The following is a 20,488-nucleotide window of genomic DNA, read 5'->3' on the forward strand; positions in this document are numbered from 1 at the left end:
GACAAGGAGCAGAGGCAGGAAAGTGGCTGTTTGTCCAAGCAACCATGTTTATTTATACCAATAGGTTACATTAGGTCATTTGTACCATAACTACATTATTGTTTAGAGTATTAGTAAGGTTACTTAGTCTGCAGTTTCATTTCAGTTTCAATACACAATGTCAGGAGCTTTGTGCAGCTCTTAAGAAAATCCATTGTCTAAAGTTACTGTTAAGCAGGCAGATCCAGGAGCACCAAAGCTTGGTGAAGCTTTGTAGTTATCTAGCAAGCAAGTTCCTTTATTCCCAGAAGTTATGTGCTAAGATCAAAGTCAAAACTGATAAAACTCTCAGAGCTTCCTCAAGAAAAACATTACTAGTGTGGCCAGGCATCCCATGTCTTTTACACAGAAGTTTCCCATCAGCCAGGCATTCTGTACCTTTGCACAGACATTTCCTAGCACCCAGGCATTCTGTGCCTATGAACAGAAACTTCCTAGCCACCAAGCATGCCACAATCATGCTTATGGCATGCTAATCAATTATTAGAGACCCCAATCCCAAACACAGAAGCCCTACACTAAATAGAATTTATGATTGTGATAATTTCATACACATACTAACAAGAATAAATTAATGAGTATTTTAGTTTTTGCAGCCACTTGATTTCTGTTACAATGTATTTATCTCTGCTGTTGTCATGTGAAAGCAGCCACAGATAACACATCAATAAATGGAATCTCTATTTCTATATCTCTCTCTACATATATCTATATCAATGTAAAGTTTTCACCTAATACAATCATCTATTTATCTTCCAGAGTTAATACTTCTTTGAAACAATACTTTACTTGAACTTGCATAAAATCACTACATTAAGGGACAACTGGACTCTCTGTTGTTTCCTGAGGAAGGCTTTCTCCACTTTTCTTAACCTCGGGTATGTCCTGGAAGGCCTTCTCCAGAACCGACTTGAGCGATGGTTGCTGCCGCCAAAGGTTTTGTCCCCGCCTACAGGAGCCAACAAATATGTAAATGATGGGTTTGGCGCTGCTGTTAATACAGGACAGAAATAAAGCAGTCCTCTTAGAAAAATGCAGAATCACATCATTATTATGAATCCACAATGACAGAAAACTTAGGATGCTTATAGGCAGGCCACAAATGAGGAAGACTAGAACTATGAGCCCAATAGTTACATACAGCCTGGTCAGTGGCACCCTCCGAGAACCACAGAGGATTCTGACTAGCAGAGTGAGGCTAGATATAGAAAGAACCATAAATAAAATTATCAGCCATGCAGCTATGATGAAACTAAATGTCTGACACCAATAGTTGAAATTTATAGATAAGAAGAAACAGTAGTACAAATCCAGGATGCTCAGTAGCAGGGACAGGGCCCAGAGTATGGCACATATGACAGCTGACGTGTGAATCAGGCGGTGGCAGCTGTACCAGATGGGACACAGGATGGACAGGCAGCACTCAGCACTAATGGCACTCAACATGCTCAGGCCTGTAAGGTAGGAACAGATCATTACAATGGGTAAGTACTCGAGGATGAAGGTGAGAAAGAAAAGGAAAGTGAGGTTGAGTTTGTTCAGAGAAACTATAACATGAAAACAGAGAAAAAGGAAGTCGGCTCCCGCCAGGTTGAGGATGTAGACTGAGAGGGCGTTCTTATGCATGCGGAAGCCCAGAAGCCAGAGCACAACTGCATTTCCCACCAGCCCAATCTGTCCAATGATGAGGGTTGGCAAGCCCTCGATCGAGGTCCAAAAGTTGACAGGTTGAAGATAATTCCAGTTACTTCCGATAACCATTGTGAATTCTGTCCCCTCGGCTGGGGTGGTTGGACTTATGCTCAGAACCCCTCCACTGGAGCTGCTAAGAACAAAAAGAAAGTCATGAGTTCCTGCTGCATAACCTCTGAGTCCCAGGACCACCCTGCTGTGTGGGAATTACTGTCCCTGTGTCACAGGGGAGGACACAGATGCTTGTAAAAATTATTTTAAAAAAGCCCAGGGGGTCTGGGGTCCTGGACTCAAACCCAGTTCATGTCGACTGTAAACGCTGTGCTGGCTGCTACTGCACGGGTTCATCTACTGACAGGAATATTCTATGGTCCAATCATGCACATGGACCCCCTCCTGTTCCTGCCAGAGTTTATGCCATGTCTCCAGAATTTCTTGAGGAAGGAAAAGTCTGGGATAGGATCTGAGATACCAGGAAAGAACTGTGGACAAAGGCATTAGCCTCTCCTGGGCCAGAGTTTTTCTCTCAGGTTCAGAATTTTTAAGAGGCAAAGATGATTCCAGACCATACTCACAAGTAAAAATGTTGTATATAGGAGAACAAAGACTGCTTTGGGGACCTGATATGAATGAGACCTCTTGGTAGGGCAGGTATGAGGGTGATTGGGCCTGGTAGGCTAGAAATGGCTAAGTGTGTCATGGAAATGTCTCAGTGTGTCAGCCACAGAGGACAGCCACACTATGTTTATCCCTTTGTCGAGATTTGGTGCTACACACTGTATTCTCAGTGGTTATTCAGTGAATGGATGCATGAATAAGGAGACTAATGGTAGCAGAAGACTTGGGTTAAATAGAAAAATAAAAATGAAATACAATTAAATGAATTAGAACATTCAGGTAAAATTAGGTGAAGAAAATTTAATTCATCATTATTCTTTTTGTGGACAACTGAGTGTGTTTAGAAGACTTACTTATGTCTATCCAAATAACTGCAATGGAAACTGATGGGCCACAAAAGCAAGTAACAAAAATGGCTTTGCTGGGTACTTTGTAACAATTTGGTACAGAATATGGGGTTAGGATGTGAGTTTGAACTGAATTGCCCAGCAGTTTGTAGGACAGAGAAATAAGAGATAAGTTCTGAGTGCTAAAAAGGTTTTTGAAATATGAAAACATCTAAAGTAAAGCTATTAAGTGATGTGCTGTAAAGTGTATAGTATAAATATTTTCCATTTTCTCTCCCAATAGAGTTTGTTTTGCAGGTAGAAGTTTGTGTGAGGGTAATCTATGAGGAGAAGTAAAAAGTTAAGGGGTTGGAATGAAAAGAGATGCTTGTATATATTTTAACTAGGGAAAGTGAACTAGCTCATAGCTGGGTGAATGATAATAGACAATGGAGAATTTATAAAGTATTCTCTCTTTGAATTCCTTTAGAGACCTCCGAGGAGAAAATTTGTATTATTTCTATTATACAGAGAATAAAATTAGATCACAGAAAAGATGAATGCGTTCTCCTGGTCTAACACTGTGGATGAACTCAGGAGTGCTGCCTCAGGGCCCACTCTTTGTCCCTGCTGACCCAGCACCACAGAACTGGTGATTACATCTACATAGGTGTGGGGCAGCAGACGAATAATGCCCAAGTTAAATCCAAGTTGGTTGTCAAAATTGTGTATTTCAGAAAGTCTAGTATAAACAAACTTCAGAAATTAGAGGAAAGGAAGCAAGTGAAATAAGGCAATAATGAGGTGCTTTGGAAGCCAGTCAGGAACAGATGAGAATATAGAAGCTCTCCCCTGTTTTGCAAGGGAAGCCAGGTCTTGCAGGCCAGAGAACTCACATGGACCCTCAAGTGAGAAAAAGAACACATCCTTCTCTGGTGTGCAGAGAGGCATCAAAAGTGAATGCATCCAACATGAGGTCTTGTAGATATAAAATCTCCCACAACTTTGGTTGACCAGAAGGGGATATGGGAGGAAATCTACAACCTCTGTTATCCTCACTCTGGGAACCTCAGTTGGTACATGTGGGAGTTTCTTCCAGGAGACTAAAGGGCAAGAAGAGAGGGATTTGAATGTTTCAACTCCTGGCTCTCTGCCTGTGAGGTTGTGAGTTGCAATGACAGTGCTTTTCCTCCTACTTGGTTGTCCCCTGCTACTGCTACAACTAGTTGTTGTTCTTTCTCTCTCTCTCTCTTGTCTGTATAATGCTTTATTATTGCTCTCCTTAAGCTACTTTACCATATCATGTAAATTTTTCTTAACTTTACCTTTGTAAACAGTCAACTAAAGAAATACTCAATTACTTCATTTTGGGGTTGCCTTTTTTCTTCTTAAATATGCAAAGAAGAACAATGTTGAAAAGCAAGTAACATAATGAAAACCTTGGAGCTGGGTGTCCTGGCACACGTCTATAATCCCAGTGCTCAGGAGGCTGAGGCTGGAGGATTGCGGGTTCAAAGCCAGCCTCAGCAAAAGCAAGAAGCTAAGCAACTCAATGAAACCATCTCTACATAAAATACAAAATAGGGCTGTTGATGCGGCTTAGTGGTCGAGTGCCCCTGAGTTCATTCCCCAGTACCCCTCACCCCCTAAAAAATAAACAAAATAAAATCTGGGTTTATGGCAGCTAAGCTCTGGGATGTAATTCCTGCATGTAACTGTGGTCCGCAAATGAATGTAAGTAGCAGTGTTCTCCCTATGATAATAGATTTGAATGTCCAGAATAAAGGGGAGAATATGGGGGGATGGATCATAAGGGAAAATGGTCTGAAGAAGCCCTCTGAGTACATTCACTGTCAAGGATGCCAGCACCCAGTGTTCACAAAAAGACATCATCTCTTCGATCTTTCCCTGAAGGAAGCCCATGACCCCCTGCTTGTAGCATCACAAGGTAGAAACATAGAGATATGAACTCAGTACAAAATATTAGCAATCACTGGAAACAGGAAAGCATTTAGAATATATCCTTACCTTTCTTCATTCTCTATCCACAGGAGGGGAGCTGATCTGTGCTAAGTGGAGAGTTTTTCTCAGATTAAGGGACACCAGAGAACCCTTCTCTGTCTTCTAAATCAGGAGATGCATACAGGAGCTAGAGGAAAAGGCAGTGAATAAGAAAAGCTATCAAGATGCTAAACAGCCCTTCCTTTGATTTTCTGCAAAGGATTGTGGGCAAATGAGGAACCAGAACAGTTTAAGATGTGACCCACAGAGAAATCTTTCTGGGCATCTTCCCAATTGCCACTCATGTTCAGCCTCTCCCTTCCCACCTTCTCTTATTTACCTCTAAGTAACTGCTATTGTGGCCCTTTAATTTCCGACTGTGAAAAACAATTCAATGACAATTAGGTAGAGAAGACTCTAGGAAGCAGAGAAGGAGATTTGAGGGATAGTGTCATTTGCCAAAATAATTTTCCTTTCTTCCTTCTCTGTTTGGTTTGGCATATCAAGAGGAAGGTGTCTGTGACACTTATGAGTCACTTATTTTCATTCAACTTTCTGGTTGAACAGAGTCACAAGAATACACCTCCCAGGAGAGCAGAGGACAGGAGGAAAGGAACTTGGGTTTTACACCTCCTGGCTCTCTGTCTGAGTCTGTGTTGGCAGAGACAGTGCCTCTCCATCTTTTTGCTCATTTTCTCCCACCTCTGCAACTGCCCTGTCTCCTCAGTGTTCCTTCCCTTGTTCTTTCCCTGTTTCACCATGCACTTGTCACTTTTCCTTAACCTGCCCATCTTTGTAAATACTTCTATCATGACGTGCTCTTAAAAAATTCCAATATGTGTCAACAGTTTCTACTTGGGATAGTAAAAACAAATAACTTTATAAAGCAAATGAAATGCGAGACCTGGGTCTTCAGCAGTTCAGCTCTGGGATAATATGCCTGCATATCAAAAAATGAATGCAAGACAGCAGATTTGAATGATTGGAATAAAGGACAGGATATGGGGAGATGGATCAGAAGGGAGAATGGTCTGGTTGATCCCTTTGGTAACTCCCAGTTTTGAGGCTGCCAGCACCCAGTTTTCAGAGGGAGGCTTCTGTCTCTTGTATTTTCTTAAGGAATCAGCATGACTTCCTGCATGTAGCACCCCAAAGTAGAAACACAGGGATGCGAACAGAGACTGAAGACTGTAACTGGAAGTAAGAAAATTCTTGGTGTGTCTTCCATGCCTTCCCTCCACGCTTTTGTTTGGAGGTAAAGAATTGTTCAGTTTTGAGGGAGAAGATCCTTTCTGACTTTGAAAAATGCCAGAGGACCCTTGCTTGTCCTCAATTTGTGAAATGTCTTCAGGGAAAATGGAGTGAAACCTGGTGGCCATGGGAACCTATCAAGTTACTGGACCACCCAGTGATTTCCTGTACAGGACTTCAAGAACCTCAGAGATCCAAGCTGTTGACACAATTCCACCCCGAGGTGTTTCTTGGCATCTACCCCATTTTCACTCACAGTTCACCATCTCCGAATCCACCTCATATTCAGTACTTTTATTCTGGAGCCTTTATTTTCCATTTAGCATTGTTAGTAATTAATATAAGTAATCCCTGCAAGTAATGGTATTTTGGAGCCTAGATAGGAATATCAAGCAATGTAAGTTTTCATTATGGGGCTTTCTAACAAATAATAAAGTACAATATAAGGCCATTCAAGGATGGCTTTTCTTTTATTTCTTTCATGTTTTCTTGGCACAGCAGTAATGCATCCATATGCACACTTTCACTCCAGATGGCAGAGAAGGGACTACATGATAAATTTCTTCTGCCATCTCCATCTATCCTCATCCAATTTTCCCCTTGACTCCTCAAAGAGATGATTGGACTTATAATAGGGTACTTGCATGGTAAGTTGGAGTCATCTGTTCAAATTCCAGTTATTTGAAGGAGCTTTATCTTCTCAGAGCTGCATGTACACTACTCCCTTTTCTGTGTTTGTCAATATTATCAATATGAAAGACATATGTAAGAGGATCTTTTCTTCCATACTCCACTGTAATCTCCTAGAGACCAGAAAGCAAATCTCATTAATAATAATAGCCAGCATTTATGTATTAAAGATACTGATGCACGATATATGCCATGCCATCTTCCAGAAAGAGCATCACAGCCACCCCTCTCAGTTGCAGGTAGATGCTAATAGGCCATTAGAAAATTCAACATAATGAATTTTAATATTTCATCAGTTGGAAACTATTTGCTGAAGTTGTTTCCCATTATGAGGAATCACTTAGTGGACAGTCTCTCAGTTCTCTGAACCATGTGTTCACTCTATCTGGAAGGGTGGGTGTGATATTCTCCTCATCTTGGAAAAAAAACAAGTTAGAACTTTTAGATCAGTCCCTCCTGTGAACACCCTTGCACACCCCCAGACATCTCTATGATTGCATGTGTCACATTGTATGGCAGTCTTTACTAGACTAGACTCCTTTCTTTCATGGACTATGAACTCTGTGACAGTGGGTTCATTGTCTTTGTATCTGCAGTGCCAGGCATGAGGGCTGGAACATGCAGGATGCTATATAAGTCTTATAGAATAAACAGAGCAACTAAGTGATATTGCAGTAGGAAGCCTACTTAATGACACTTTGAGGACCACAGCTCTGTAGGTTAATTGCAAATGTACATGTAATAATTGTAAGATAAATTTGTAACATAAATATTTTAATTTTTATCTGAATTAATTCAACAAAAATGAAGAAGAGTGAATGACTTCTTTTGAGTAGGGTTCAGCAAATAGATTTCTAGCCTCTCTCTCTTTCAGGACTCATATTCCTGAAGCATTTTCTATTATTTGAAGTTCAGATTATTTAAAGTAGAGATCTTATCATTATAGAGAGAGAGAGCAGTGTGCACAAGGATATTTTTAAATGTTCAGAATTTTTTCATCAGAATATAGTTTTCAGACTTACAGCTATTTTACTAAGAATATATTTGAATCTACCTTTTAGTTTTTTAACATTTACATTAGCTTTTGTTGTACTGCTACTTTGTTGATTTACATTGTGTTGTGATAAAATAGGCAGCAATATTGGCAAATTCAACCAGCATAAGCATTATTGGAAATAGGTATGTATATATATGTGTGTGTGTGTATACACACACACTCACACACACACACACACACACACACACACACACATATCAGAGAACTCAGTGCATTAGGGGTAGAGCAAGGCACACTAAGTTCAGTCAAAGGATGTGAGAACTCAGCATTTCCAGGAATCAATCAGTGTATTTCCTAGATAGAATGTAGAGTCTACTAGACAGATGTTTATTTAAAATGTGTTTGTTATGCATGGAATTAGCAGAGTGCTTGATCAACTAGGTTTAAGTATTCATTTAATTCATGCATAAACTTTCAAGAGTAACAGCTCACACAATGTGCTATGGAGGACTCTCATATCTTTTCCTTCTTCCTAGAGAAAACTTGGTATCCTCTATGCTATACCTTAAGGTGTAACTAAGAAGAAAATCCACCACTGGTATTGAAATAAAGGAGATTCTTGGATAAGCTTTTGCTTCCCTCCATTCTTCTCCCCAGGAGAAGCCAGTAAGGCTAAATGAGGGCAAAAGGCAAGGCTTTCCTCAGGTTGGTCTGCTGCAGAGGGAATCCTCCGGTCCTTTGAGTGGTGGTGCCTGCAGGACTCCAGTGAAACCAGATGCATGAGCCACTCTTTTCAAAGTGCCCCACAACTGTGATTTTTTCAAGCAGGAGCTTCTTGAGAAACATAGATGCTGAACATCTTCCAAGTTCCAGAAACAATTTCATGCCCCAGAAATTAAAATGCATGCCCTGAGTTTTTGTCATCTTTCTCATCACTATGACCAAAATACCTGATAAGAACAAATTAGAGGATGAAAAGATTATTTTGGATCATGGTTTCAGAGGTTTCGTCCACGGTCAGCTGACTCCATAACTCTGGGCCCAAGATCTGACAGAACATCATGGTGGAAGATTGTGTCAGAGGAATGCTGCTCGACTCACTATAGCCAGGGAGCAGGGAGGAACTCCATCCATCAAGGCAAAATATTAACCCTATAGGCATGGCCCCAGTGTCTTACTTCCTCTAGTCCCCGCCGACAACCACACCTGTCTATAGTTACCATTCAGGTTAATCCATACCAGTGGATTAATACACTAATCACATTACAGCTCTCATAATCTAATCATTTTATGTCTGAACACTCTCACATTGTCTCCCACGTGAGCTTTCGGGGACACCACCTATCTAAACCATAATAATATCTAATAGTCTTTTGATGGAGTGTTTAGGTATTTCCCTATAAAATTGTATCACCTGCAAGCCTACAATTTGACTTTCTGCCTTCCTATTTGTATGCCTTCAATTTCTTTCTTTTTCCTAATTACTATCTGGCTAAGACTTCCAATAGCATATTGAATAAGAGTGAGCAGAGTACACAGCATTTTCTGGTTTCAGACATTAGAGGAAATGCTTTCAGGTTTTTCTCCATTAAGCATGATGTTTATATTGACTTTATTATATTGAGCCTCATTCCTCTTACATCTAACTCATTCAGAGTTTATAACATAAAGAGCTGTTCAATTTGATCAAATTCCTTCTCTGTATTCTATTCAGATAATGATAAAATTTTATCCTTATTCTTTTTATGTGACATATTCCATTTTCGATTTGCAATTTTGAACCATCCTTTCATTCCTTGGCTAACCAACTTGATAATGATGGATGATTTTTTTTGTATGTGTTGTTTGGTTTAATTTTCTAGTATTTGACTGAGAAATTTGAACCTATGTTCATCAGGAATATTGATCTATATTTTTCTTTGTTTTTTACTTGTTTGATTTTGCTTCATGGTGTGTGATGACCTCATAAAATAAGTTTGGAAGAGTTTCCTTCTTTTCAATTTTTTTGAAGTGTTTGAAAAGAAATTGTATTCTTCCTTAATAGTTGATGGAATTCAGGAGTGTAGCCACCTAATTCTGGCTTTTCTTTTTTGGGAGACTTGTTATTAGTGATACAATCTCCTTACGTGTTCAGACTTTCTATGTTTTGAAGATTCAATTTTGGTAAGTTATATGTGTCCAGATTCAGCCATTTCTAGTCAATTCATCCAATTTTAGTTTATGGTTTGGTAGGCTACTTTCATGAGGGTCCCAGTTGGACATCACAATGTATTTTTCTTATCGTGTCTCCTTCTGTAATCACTGGCATCAGCATTGGGAGTATGGGGTAATAATTTACAGTTGTGGCAGTGGCATGCTGGTCCCAGTGAGAAGGCTGCAGCAATGGGGCTGCTGAAGTGCCATTGTGGAGTCCCAGTGGGAACATATACATCCCAGGGGAATCCCACAATTCTCTGGGAGGTGGTGGGTAAAAGGAGGATAAGGGAGAATGGGGACCAAATGTAAATTGGGTAAGTTTCCACATCATGGCTTCTACAGTGCTGGAGGCAGCACCTTTCCTGAAGCACTTGTCTCCTATAATGTAGGGCACTGCATAGGCTAGGGTGCTGGGTTGCAGTTCTACTTCAAAGTCTAGTTGCATTTGTAAGGCTACATTCATTTTTGCTAGTGTGATAGAATGTTTGTGAAACCCCAGGGTTGGGGATGTGGTCTCCTGTACCCTAGAGCAGTGCAAACTCTTTCTCAAGATGGTATTACACTACCACAGACTGTCCTCTGGGAGTGTGGGGAGACAATGTGAGTTCCTTCTCTGTAGCAAAAATACCATGGCAACCCTATGGAGTTCCCCTAACTGGGCTCTAAGCCCGTTACAACTGTAGAAACCACGTGAATAGGACTGCCAAGTAGCCAGAATGGATGGAGATAGAGTCTACTGGGATTCTTCCAATTACCCTTTCCATTAGCTATGGTCTGTGGCCACACTGGCTGATGTGCTTGTTTGTCTATGTTGACACCTTAGGTCTCTGTGGACTGCAACATTCCCACATCTCCCTTACTGAGTTTCAGTGTTCTTCCTTGGGCACTCACCTTGAAATGAATTTTTCTTTTCTTTTCTTTTCCTTTCCCTTTCCTTCCTTCCTTCTTTCTTTCTCTTTTTCTTTCTCTCTCTCTCTCTCTTTCTTTCTTTCTTTTTCTTTCTTCCTATTGTTGATTTGGTTTTCTGTGGAGAAGGAGGCAAGTGCTATGCCTTCAAAGATATGTATTCAAATATCTTTGTCTTTTTCTTTGCTACTGTGTGCAAAGACATGATTCTATGGGATAATTTCCTTCTAAGGACTACTTTATGTCATCCTACAAATTTTTATAATTTAAAAGCAATTTTTCATTTAGTTGAAATAATTTCAATTTCTCTTGAAACTTCTTTACTCTTGTGATCCACAGAACTTTGTCATTTAACCTCTAAATATTTTGGGTGTTTCCAGTTATCTTTCTGTTACTGATCTCTCAATTACTATTGCCTGAAAGCATATACACTGTATGGTTTCTGTTTTCGAAATTTGTTGCCTAGCTTGTGGTTGTTCTTGATGAATGCTTCTTGTGAACTTGAGTAGTTGTATTATACTCATTAGATCAAACTTTTGAATGTCAATCAGATACAATTGATTAAAGATGGTCTTCAATTCCAACTATTCAATTCCTACTAATTTTTGCCTGCTGGATTTGCCAATTATTGAGTGAGGGGTGAGAAAACTTCCAAATCTAAGAGTAGATTCATTTATTTCTTCATTGAATTTTTATTAGAATTTGTCTCAGACATTTTATCATTCTGTTTTTATGTTTATACGATTGTGCTATGAACTATGTTTCCTCTGATGTCTTTCATGACTTTCTTTGTCTTTCATGTTCTGTAGTTGAATCCAACATGATTAGACAGAGATTTTTATTTTTATTTTTATTTTGTTGTATTTATCCTGCTTGGTGTTTTCTTTGCTTTGCATTTGTGGTTTGGTGTCTGACAATCATGTGAAAAATCTCAACCTGTATTATTTCAAATATTTTCCCTTCTTTTTCCTCTCATTTTATTGTGCTATTCTGAATATAAATATGTTAACAATTTTTAATGGATCCAAACTTGTGAATATTCTATTTTTATTTTTATTCAAGTCTTTGTTTTATAATCTTTGTTTTGATTGAGAAGTTTTTATCATCTTCCTTCAATGAGCCTATAGTTAAATGTTCATTGTATCTTTTTCTAGATTATGCACATAATAGTGATGAGAGTTCTTCAATGGCATTCTTCATTTCTGTTAGAGTGATTTTTACTTCTATTATTTCCCCTTAGAGTTTCCTCTCAGTGGGTCATATCCACCTGCTTTTACACACTATCCACATTTTCCATGAGAGTCTTTAGAATATTAATCACAGCTATTTTACATCCCCAGTCACTTTAAAATTCTCTACCATATTGAAAATCCTTTGTATCTTTCATGGGAATCAATTGATACTATCATTAATACAGATGACTTGATATAAAATATACAAAATTTAACTTTATTATTTAAATTTGTAACCACAACTGCCGCAGTCTGGCTGCAGCAAAATAACCGGGGGGTGACAAACAACTTGTGTACATTGATACAGCAGGAGTAGGAGCTGTTTGTTGTAGGACAACAGAGGTATTTATACATTCCACACAGCTTATCTTAATTAGCATAAACTAGATACATCAGTCAACCAGTAAGAAATCTCCACACTTAATGGCTCACTGGCCTTACTTCATAAACCACTCCCTCTGGCATTTTGCCAGGCGCCATCCAAACTTGTTTACAGACTCTAACATTCCCCTGGCAAAATGCCAGGTGCCATCCTGACTTGTTTATAGACTCTAACACACAACTAACAAAATTTTAGAAGAATAAGTAAATGAAGATATTGATTCTGAATAGGATTGAGAAAGATGGTCCCCTCTGTGTGATGCACTTCAGTATTCAAAAAGTACATGTAAGCCAGTATGTGTGACTGATATGACAATGAAGAAGAGTGGGCCAGGACATGGAGGGCCGCAGATGGCAAATAATTAAAATGAGATTTATTTTTAGTTATGTAGCTTTTCAGTTCAAGCTCACATTACTTGGAATTTATGGTCTGTATGCAGCAAGAAGTCCCAAAACAAAATTAATTCCATAGAAGGAGACCTGAGTGGGTGAGGATGGGCAGAGATTGAGACATGGGATTAGAGTTTGACCAAATGTCAAGAAGCATCTTGTGAGGAACATGACTCAGCAGACTCCACACTTCCATTTGTCAGCAGGGCTGTACAGGAAGCCACAGGGCTTTCTGGCATCTTGATGATCACTGGAGCAACAGGCCTCACTCAGATTCTGCAGTCACTTCTCCAGGGCAGAGCAGTGTCTTTGAGTGACAGTCAAAGGTACAGGAGGCTCTTCCCTTCAGCACGACTTGCGACTGCTGGCAAGAGAATTGAAGAAAGGTAAGAATTTAGCAAGAATTTATTTTCAAATCATTTTTCTTTTTTTCCTTCTAGTTCATATACAAATGTGGAATAATACACTTTACTTTGCTGTCAGGTATGAAAGGATCCACAAGGGCTGTAGCTGGAAAAGTCAGGAGATATGAAGCTCCCTCTTTATAACTTTGGTGCTCACAGTTGATTGTGGGAGAAATGAAATCTGTAAACTTGGACTTCCCTGTTTTTATAACATCTGATCAATTCTCTGTTCATTACAACTGTCCAAATTTACTGTAATAATGGGAAATCTGCTTTTCTTAACCAAGGAAGTAGAGTGGGGTATACATATGCTTTTCCAAAATAAATCCTGTGAATAAATTTGTCACTTGTTTTTCCTCCTTTATAAATGCTTCTTTGTTTTATGTTTCTTTCAGCATCTCTGTAGGAAACCAATGGCCTAAAAGAGATAATTGAGAAGTCTCATAAAGGAAAATTTATTAATATGGAAAGATTTGGAAAATTTGCAAGGGATAGTGAGTTTCACTCCACAACCACCAAGCAACATGATATGAAGGAGCTTGAAATCAACAGTTTAAAAAAAAATCAAAAGGAGAAGTCACTGGGACTCAGAGATGGCTGAATAAGTAGCTTTTTTTTTTTTTAAATGTGGTCACAGGAAATGTACTACATAGAATCTGTGTCCTTAGTAACACAGTAGCACTGCCACTGCCAACTCACCACCTAACCTAAAGAACCAGGAAATTGAAAATCACCAAATTACTCTCCTCCTGCCTTTAAATCTCCTATCAATACATATTTTTGGGCAAGTGCAACCAGAAGTCAGAGCAAAAGGATTCCCTTAGCGGCACATAGAAATGTCTCCTTTTAGGATGCACAAGGAGGTAGAGAAGGTTGAACATGACAGTCTGACAGCAAATGCGGAAGAATCCATCTCTTTGTATAGCCTTTTCATGTTTTGCATTTTGGGGGGAATTTTTCTCTCACAAAGTGATAGATACATTTTCTAATTTATCTCCTCCCAGTTTGTTTGAATGTTTATTTGTATCTCCCTGTATAGTAGTTTTTTAAAAAGTAATCTCTTACTACCATCATAAATGAATTGGGAATGGTATATAGTGAAGAAACATTTTATATGCATTTTTAAGCTGTGATATTTGATACAGCAAAGAGGAACCAGTTAGAGTAGTAATTTAACAAGAGGGTGTTGATCAGACCCAGAACTGGCAGCTCCATTATGGCAGGCACCACGTTACCCTGCAATATCTACTTCCCTCTGTCTAGAGAGGTGCCCTCATCCTCATGGTCCTTCATGGCCTTCAAATACATCATCATTCCATCCTGGAGGGAAAGGGAAGGAATGGAAGAACCCAGGAGTTTCCTACATCACTTCTGCCCAGGTCACATTTACCAATGCTCAGTGATATGTTGCCTTCAACAGTGAGGGAGGCTTGGACTACAGTCCTTGTTCTGGTCTATCACTCTCAGTATTGTTATGTGAGAAAGGAGGAGTATGGCTATTTGGAGCCATTTGTGGATTCCATATCTCTGATTCTTTCTCACTGTCCAGAAAGCAAGAGTTTTCTCCGGAGCGCCCCTCATAATGAAACATGTGACAGAGAACAGTGACAAAACCTTGTACAGTGTTCCAGGAGACTTGAATTTCTTTTGTATTTTATCTTCATTCTGTTATGCTGAAATACGTTTTGCATTCATTTGGTCTCAGATTCTTCCTATGATAAATGAGGATATTATAATAAAAAGTATGTGAAGGACCTGTGCTAGAAAGCAGAAACATAGTAGTGACCAACAAAGACAGCACTGAGAACCAAGCAGGTATAGGTATTAGAGAGCATTGAGTATAATGTGAGGGACCAAAAGGGAAAATAAGACTTATACTTTGATAACATAAATGTGAACTCTGTTCAGGGCCACAAATAAAAAGTAAAAGTCCAATATGTCATGAGGGAGAACACCAGAGACCCTCATCACTCATAACCTCATAGGTCAACCAGGTCTATAGGAACTATGAGAACATGGGAAGGATGGATATAGTCCTTGATACTCTGAAGATCCTGCCATCTCCCATTAGGATCCTTCTGTTCTGTGTGAGTCTTGGAGAATCTGTATGAATGGGGGCCTTTTCAGAGTCACAGAGGGATTCCTATACACTGAGATCTCTGCTCTGTTGTCCTCTACCCAGCTCCTGTGTTTTTCATATGTCCTGGTTGTTCTTCCTGGCTGATTCCAAAATGTGCCCATTTATTTTAATAAGACAAATATGTGAATTGCTGTGGGGACAAGTGCATGGAGTACTACATACATGGCATATGTTAAGGGTGTCTGAGTAGCAAACCACTCCCCCATGCTAGGCGTGTGGGCGGCAAACCACTTACCTCATAGGGACAAACCCTGCACGTGAGGCCACATGTTGCAGTCCCTGTGCTTGCTCCACAGCCTGCTCCTCGATTGGTCACTGCAAGGACAGTTGGCCAGAAATTGTATTGGTGGCTTCCTGTATTCTGCTTAGCTACTGCTTGACTATATATACATGGTAACTGTGCAATAAAATCAGACCTGCTTCTTGCTTGGTCTCTGGAGGTCTTGAATAGCAACTCCGCAGCCACACTCTCCTCTACCCTGTTCCATGGACCTCCTTGCTGGACGAGAGAGCCCATGCAAATTGCCATTTCTGAATTTCTAGAAAACAGTGGTTTTATTCTCCATCTATGTTGCATGCTTGGTCAGCAGATCACCCTGAAAGTGGGGCTGTGGGGCTGTTGAAATTTGAACTGTGGGTTCACATTCACATTCTACCACGTTTTGGAGTAAGACAAAGATCAAATTTCACAACTACCTTTTATCTCCATTTTCTCATATGTATGATGGGAACATGAATAATAATTTGCCTCATGTGACTGCTCAGAAAATAAAAAGATTAATTAATCACTTGGCCAACTGCTAATACTATTCACTTCCTTGTGAGTTGTTCCAACCTAAATTGTGCATGATTTTCTCTTATTACTGAAAGACTGTCACAAATGAGCATTTAAAAAATGCTAGCAGAAGATGCTCTTAGAAAAATACTTTAAACTACAAAGAACACAACTCAATTTTCATGAGAAAGGGAGTGTGTGTTTTATACCATATGCCTTGTAGCAAGTTTCTTACTAACTCCCCTTTAGATACCTCCATGTCTTGATTCCTTCTATTCAGCCTCATTGCCACTTCTCTCTTTCATTTCCCAAACTTGCTTTATTCAACTCAAAGGTGCAAGAAATTGAGTTCATCCCTGAATCACTTCCCTAAGCAATGGGCTTATACTCTGCTAAAGGTGCTCTGTAAAGACATGTACTGACCCTCTCAGGGTTGGAGACATGACAGTGACTGTGATTAGCCTCCTCTGCAGGCATAAAAAATTTCTTCAAATGCACCAGAGCTTTCAACAGAAGGAATCATGAAGAATTACAGCTTCATTCTCTACATGCATATTTTATGTTGATTAATATCACTTAAAAATGTATGTGTTCCCCATTTATGTATGCTATGTCAAAGTGCATAAATGTACTACTGTCATGTAAAACTAATTAAAACAAATTTTTAAAAATTTGAAAAGAAATGAGAAACACCAAAAGATAAAATGGTTTCAGCAAGTAATTTACATAATTCTCTAATTAAAATAGGCATTTTAGGAAAATTATTGATTATATTAGTAAACAATGGTATGCCTACTATATTATTTTCTTTTGTGTTTGTTCTTTTCACATATATGTGACAGAGGAGTCTATTTTGACATTATACATACATGGAGTTAGCTTATTTTAATTAGGATCCCATACTTGTGGTTTTGCATAATAATAATATTTAACACCTGGAACAAATATTTTTTGATACTCCTTCTTTTATATGACTAGATCATGTTCAGTTACTAGTCATGAAATAAAATAATAATGGTCAGAAAAGCAGTAGAGATATTGTTCTGCTTTCTCACAGACATTTGTATTTAATTTCAACCAGGTTTGAAGTCATTTATGAAATTCAATGTCATTTTTTTGACCTTATAGCAACAGTCTATAGCCAAAATAAAATAATTATTAAAATATGTTATATTACCCCAAATTTTAGTTGCCCTTAATCTCCCAGTCTCCCATTTTACTCATTCATTCATCCACTTGTTCAATACAAATTTATTGATCACATTTTGTGATTCTCTAATACACCTGGGTGCTAAGGACACAGAAATAGGCAAGGGAAAATTCAATCTTGTCTTCATAAAGCTGACCCATTGTGCCATATCTGGCACAAGAGGACTAGCCATCAACATACCAGTTCCAACAAGATGCCACATTTCATTTGTGATCTTGAATCATAACTTCCTCTCTCTCCTTCTGTCAGTCACTGAAGGTGGCTATGGTTCATGCCTGAGGCTTCAAGTTTCTTATCCATGAGAGGAAAGTTGTGTCTTAGTGCAGAAGGATTTCTCATTCCAGAGCTCTCTTGCTGTCCCAGGCATGTACCTGACTTTTCTCCTCGTGCCTTCTGTGGTCATGACATAGCACTCTTCCAACTGAGCTAGATCCCTAACTGCATATTGCCTAGCCCTTGATCTGTTGTGTTTCCATTTTCATTTTTCTTTAGAAATATTTTTTCTTTAGTTTGATGATTGATTCATTGGAGATTCAGGAGCATGTTGTTTAATTTCCAGTTGTTTATATAGTTTCAAGAATTTCTTCTCTTGTTGATTTTGTTTCATTCCATTGTGGACTAAAAAGATTCCTGATATGATTTTTGACTTTTAAAAAATTGTTAAGACCCTTTTGTGGCCTAATAAAATCAATACTGGGGAAGTTCCATGTGCAGTTGAGAGCAATGTATATTTAATTAATAAATAAAGGAAAGAAATTGATCACTGAATACAGAAACATGACAAAGTTATAGTAAGTAAAACTGGTATTTTCACGAATTAGGATGTGGGACAGTTGAAGCTATGAGAAATTTCTAGGGGTATGAAAATAGTAGATGCTTTCAGAAAAAAATATTTGATAGCTTCTTGTAAATGTAAACATAGAGTAACATATGACTCAGCAATTCTATTCTGGCATTTTCTCAAGATAATTAAAAAATGTCTATCTATACAAAGCCTTGCTTGTGAAAATTTATGCTAGATTTATTCATAATAACAACAAGGTGGAAATAATCCTAGTGATCATAAACTAAGTAATAAAAGTATACTATATCCATGTAATGGAACACTAATGAGTGATTTAAAAAAAACTGTTATACACAAAACAGCATTTCAAAAGCACGTTGCTAAGTGACAGAAGACTCTATTCTCATACGGTATTTTCAAAGTAAAAAATCTATGGTGGTGGAAAATATCAACGGTTTTCAGGACAGATGATGAAGAAATAGGATTGACTCTGTAAGGGCACGAGGGAAGTTTCAGAATGACAGAAATATTTTATACCTGAATGGTAGTAGTGGTCATCTCTATTGCATATGCTGGCCAGAACATCTATAAGAATGAATTTTACTGTTCAAAATTTATGTATCAATAAACTTAAAACACACACACACACACACACACACACACACACACACACACAACGATTCCTACAACAGCTAGAATACTTAATGGACAGAAACTGAATGATCTGTTGTCTTTTTCTGGTCTCAGTATTTTAGTAATGCTTGCTTCATGTTATGGATAGAATGTTTCCCTCTGTTTATAGTTTATAAAAGAAATAGTAAAATATAGTAGTTTATGAAAGAGATACCTATCATTTCTTCTTTCAATATTTGGTAAAATTCACCCACAAAAATATCCTGGCCTGGTGCTTTCTGCTTTGGAAAGTTGCTAATCATTAATTCAATTTATTTAATAGGTATTCAGATTATCATTTTCTCCTTGTGTGAGTTTTGGTAAATGAAACTATCAGAAACTAGCATTTTCGGAACTCTAAAATACAGTTAAATGTTTATAGCCACCAAGAGTATGTGTCATGAAGAAAAAGGAAACATGGAAATGGCAGGATAGTTTTATGGCACTTTTATTCATCCTTACCCAACCCTCTCCCCATCACAGCACAGTTGGATCCTGCAGGGGAGCCAAGCCCTGGTGTCAGAAAAAGAGAAAAAGAAAGGCTGGGGTAAGAGGGGGAGCGAGTACAATGTAGACAGTATTTGAAAATCAATGACTATCTAGTCTTACTTGAAAGAATGTAGCAGGATACTCAACTCTGTTTTGCCTCCTATAGAATCAATTTAGAAAAGCTGTGAACATTGATGGACAATGCTGCCAGATGACTTTATAAACTTAGGAGAACAGGGGAAAAGATTATGGGTGAGATGGGCAATAAATCGCCTACAGTCCAAAATGAAGAGCTGGGGAAGCTTATTTGGAAAATTAGGATATTCAAAAGCACCCAAATTTATAAGAAAATGTAGAAGGCCATTCTCATATTCAGGGCAACATTCAAGCTCAGAAATAAATGGCAGGAGATGCTGAGATTCTACCCCAGGATAGGTGGTTGGCTCTGCAAATTTTACAAGTGTTGAAGGAGAACCCAGCACAGAACCAATCTGAAAAAATTTAAAGAACTGTTGGCCCTTGCATCCTTCCTCCTTCCCTCCCTCCCTTCTTCCCCACCCCCTCTCTTTCTCTTTTTCTTTTACTGTTTCCATCCCATTTCAATTTTTCTTTACTTTCTGTATACAGGACAATCTCTCTCAAAAGTTTTACTGAATACATGCTGGGGAAATAGCCACTTCAGTTATGTACAGTTTAGGCAAAAATAATTTGTATGTCACTAGGTGAATGTACTACTGCATGTTGGGAGGGAGAGTCACCTTTTCCCCAATTACCACAATTATTCAAATGCCTGATTTCATCATTCAGAAGTCATTAGAGTAATAATTCAAAGCAAGAAGAATCAATGTTTGCTAACACTAATGGTCTAAAAAATGAGATGAGGTATGGAATTTAGTAATATATTCTCTGTTTTCTCAAAATATTTTTGTTTACTAAGATGGGAGAAGTATATAATAGAGGAATATGAGGGATATCATTTAGATCAGCTTTTCTGACCTGAGTTCAATAGTAGCCAGTGATCAAATTAATGGCACCACTGATGGGAAAAAAATTCACATCTCATAGGATGCAAGCAGAACAGAGCATCACTTCTCAAGGATTCTGACCCAAACAACCTAGGTCTAAATGTGAAGAAATACTGTTCAAATCCAAGTCAATGGACATTTCAGAAGTGATTGGTCTATAGTCGCCCCAAAGTGTCCACATCATGACAGTCAGGAAAAGGCTCAGAGCTGTGCAGTTTAAAGGAAACCATTCCCACAGGACAAGGGAATATAATATGTGCATCTCATATA

General features: G+C 38.6%; 1 protein-coding gene across 1 annotated transcript in view; it reads right to left on the reverse strand.

Moving 5' to 3' along the window:
* Positions 1 to 852: 852 nt before the first annotated feature.
* LOC113194272 (mas-related G-protein coupled receptor member X2-like) overlaps positions 853 to 20,488 on the reverse strand; it is a gene marked incomplete at its 5' end in the record, with an annotated part of 61,064 nt that continues 41,428 nt past the window's right edge. The window contains one exon of the mRNA XM_026405287.2: positions 853 to 1,713. Within this exon, the coding sequence (XP_026261072.2) occupies positions 853 to 1,713 (861 nt within the window). The remainder of the gene's footprint in view (positions 1,714 to 20,488) is intronic.

This window comes from Urocitellus parryii, chromosome 4 (assembly GCF_045843805.1).
Source record: "Urocitellus parryii isolate mUroPar1 chromosome 4, mUroPar1.hap1, whole genome shotgun sequence".
Lineage (NCBI taxonomy): Eukaryota > Metazoa > Chordata > Mammalia > Rodentia > Sciuridae > Urocitellus > Urocitellus parryii.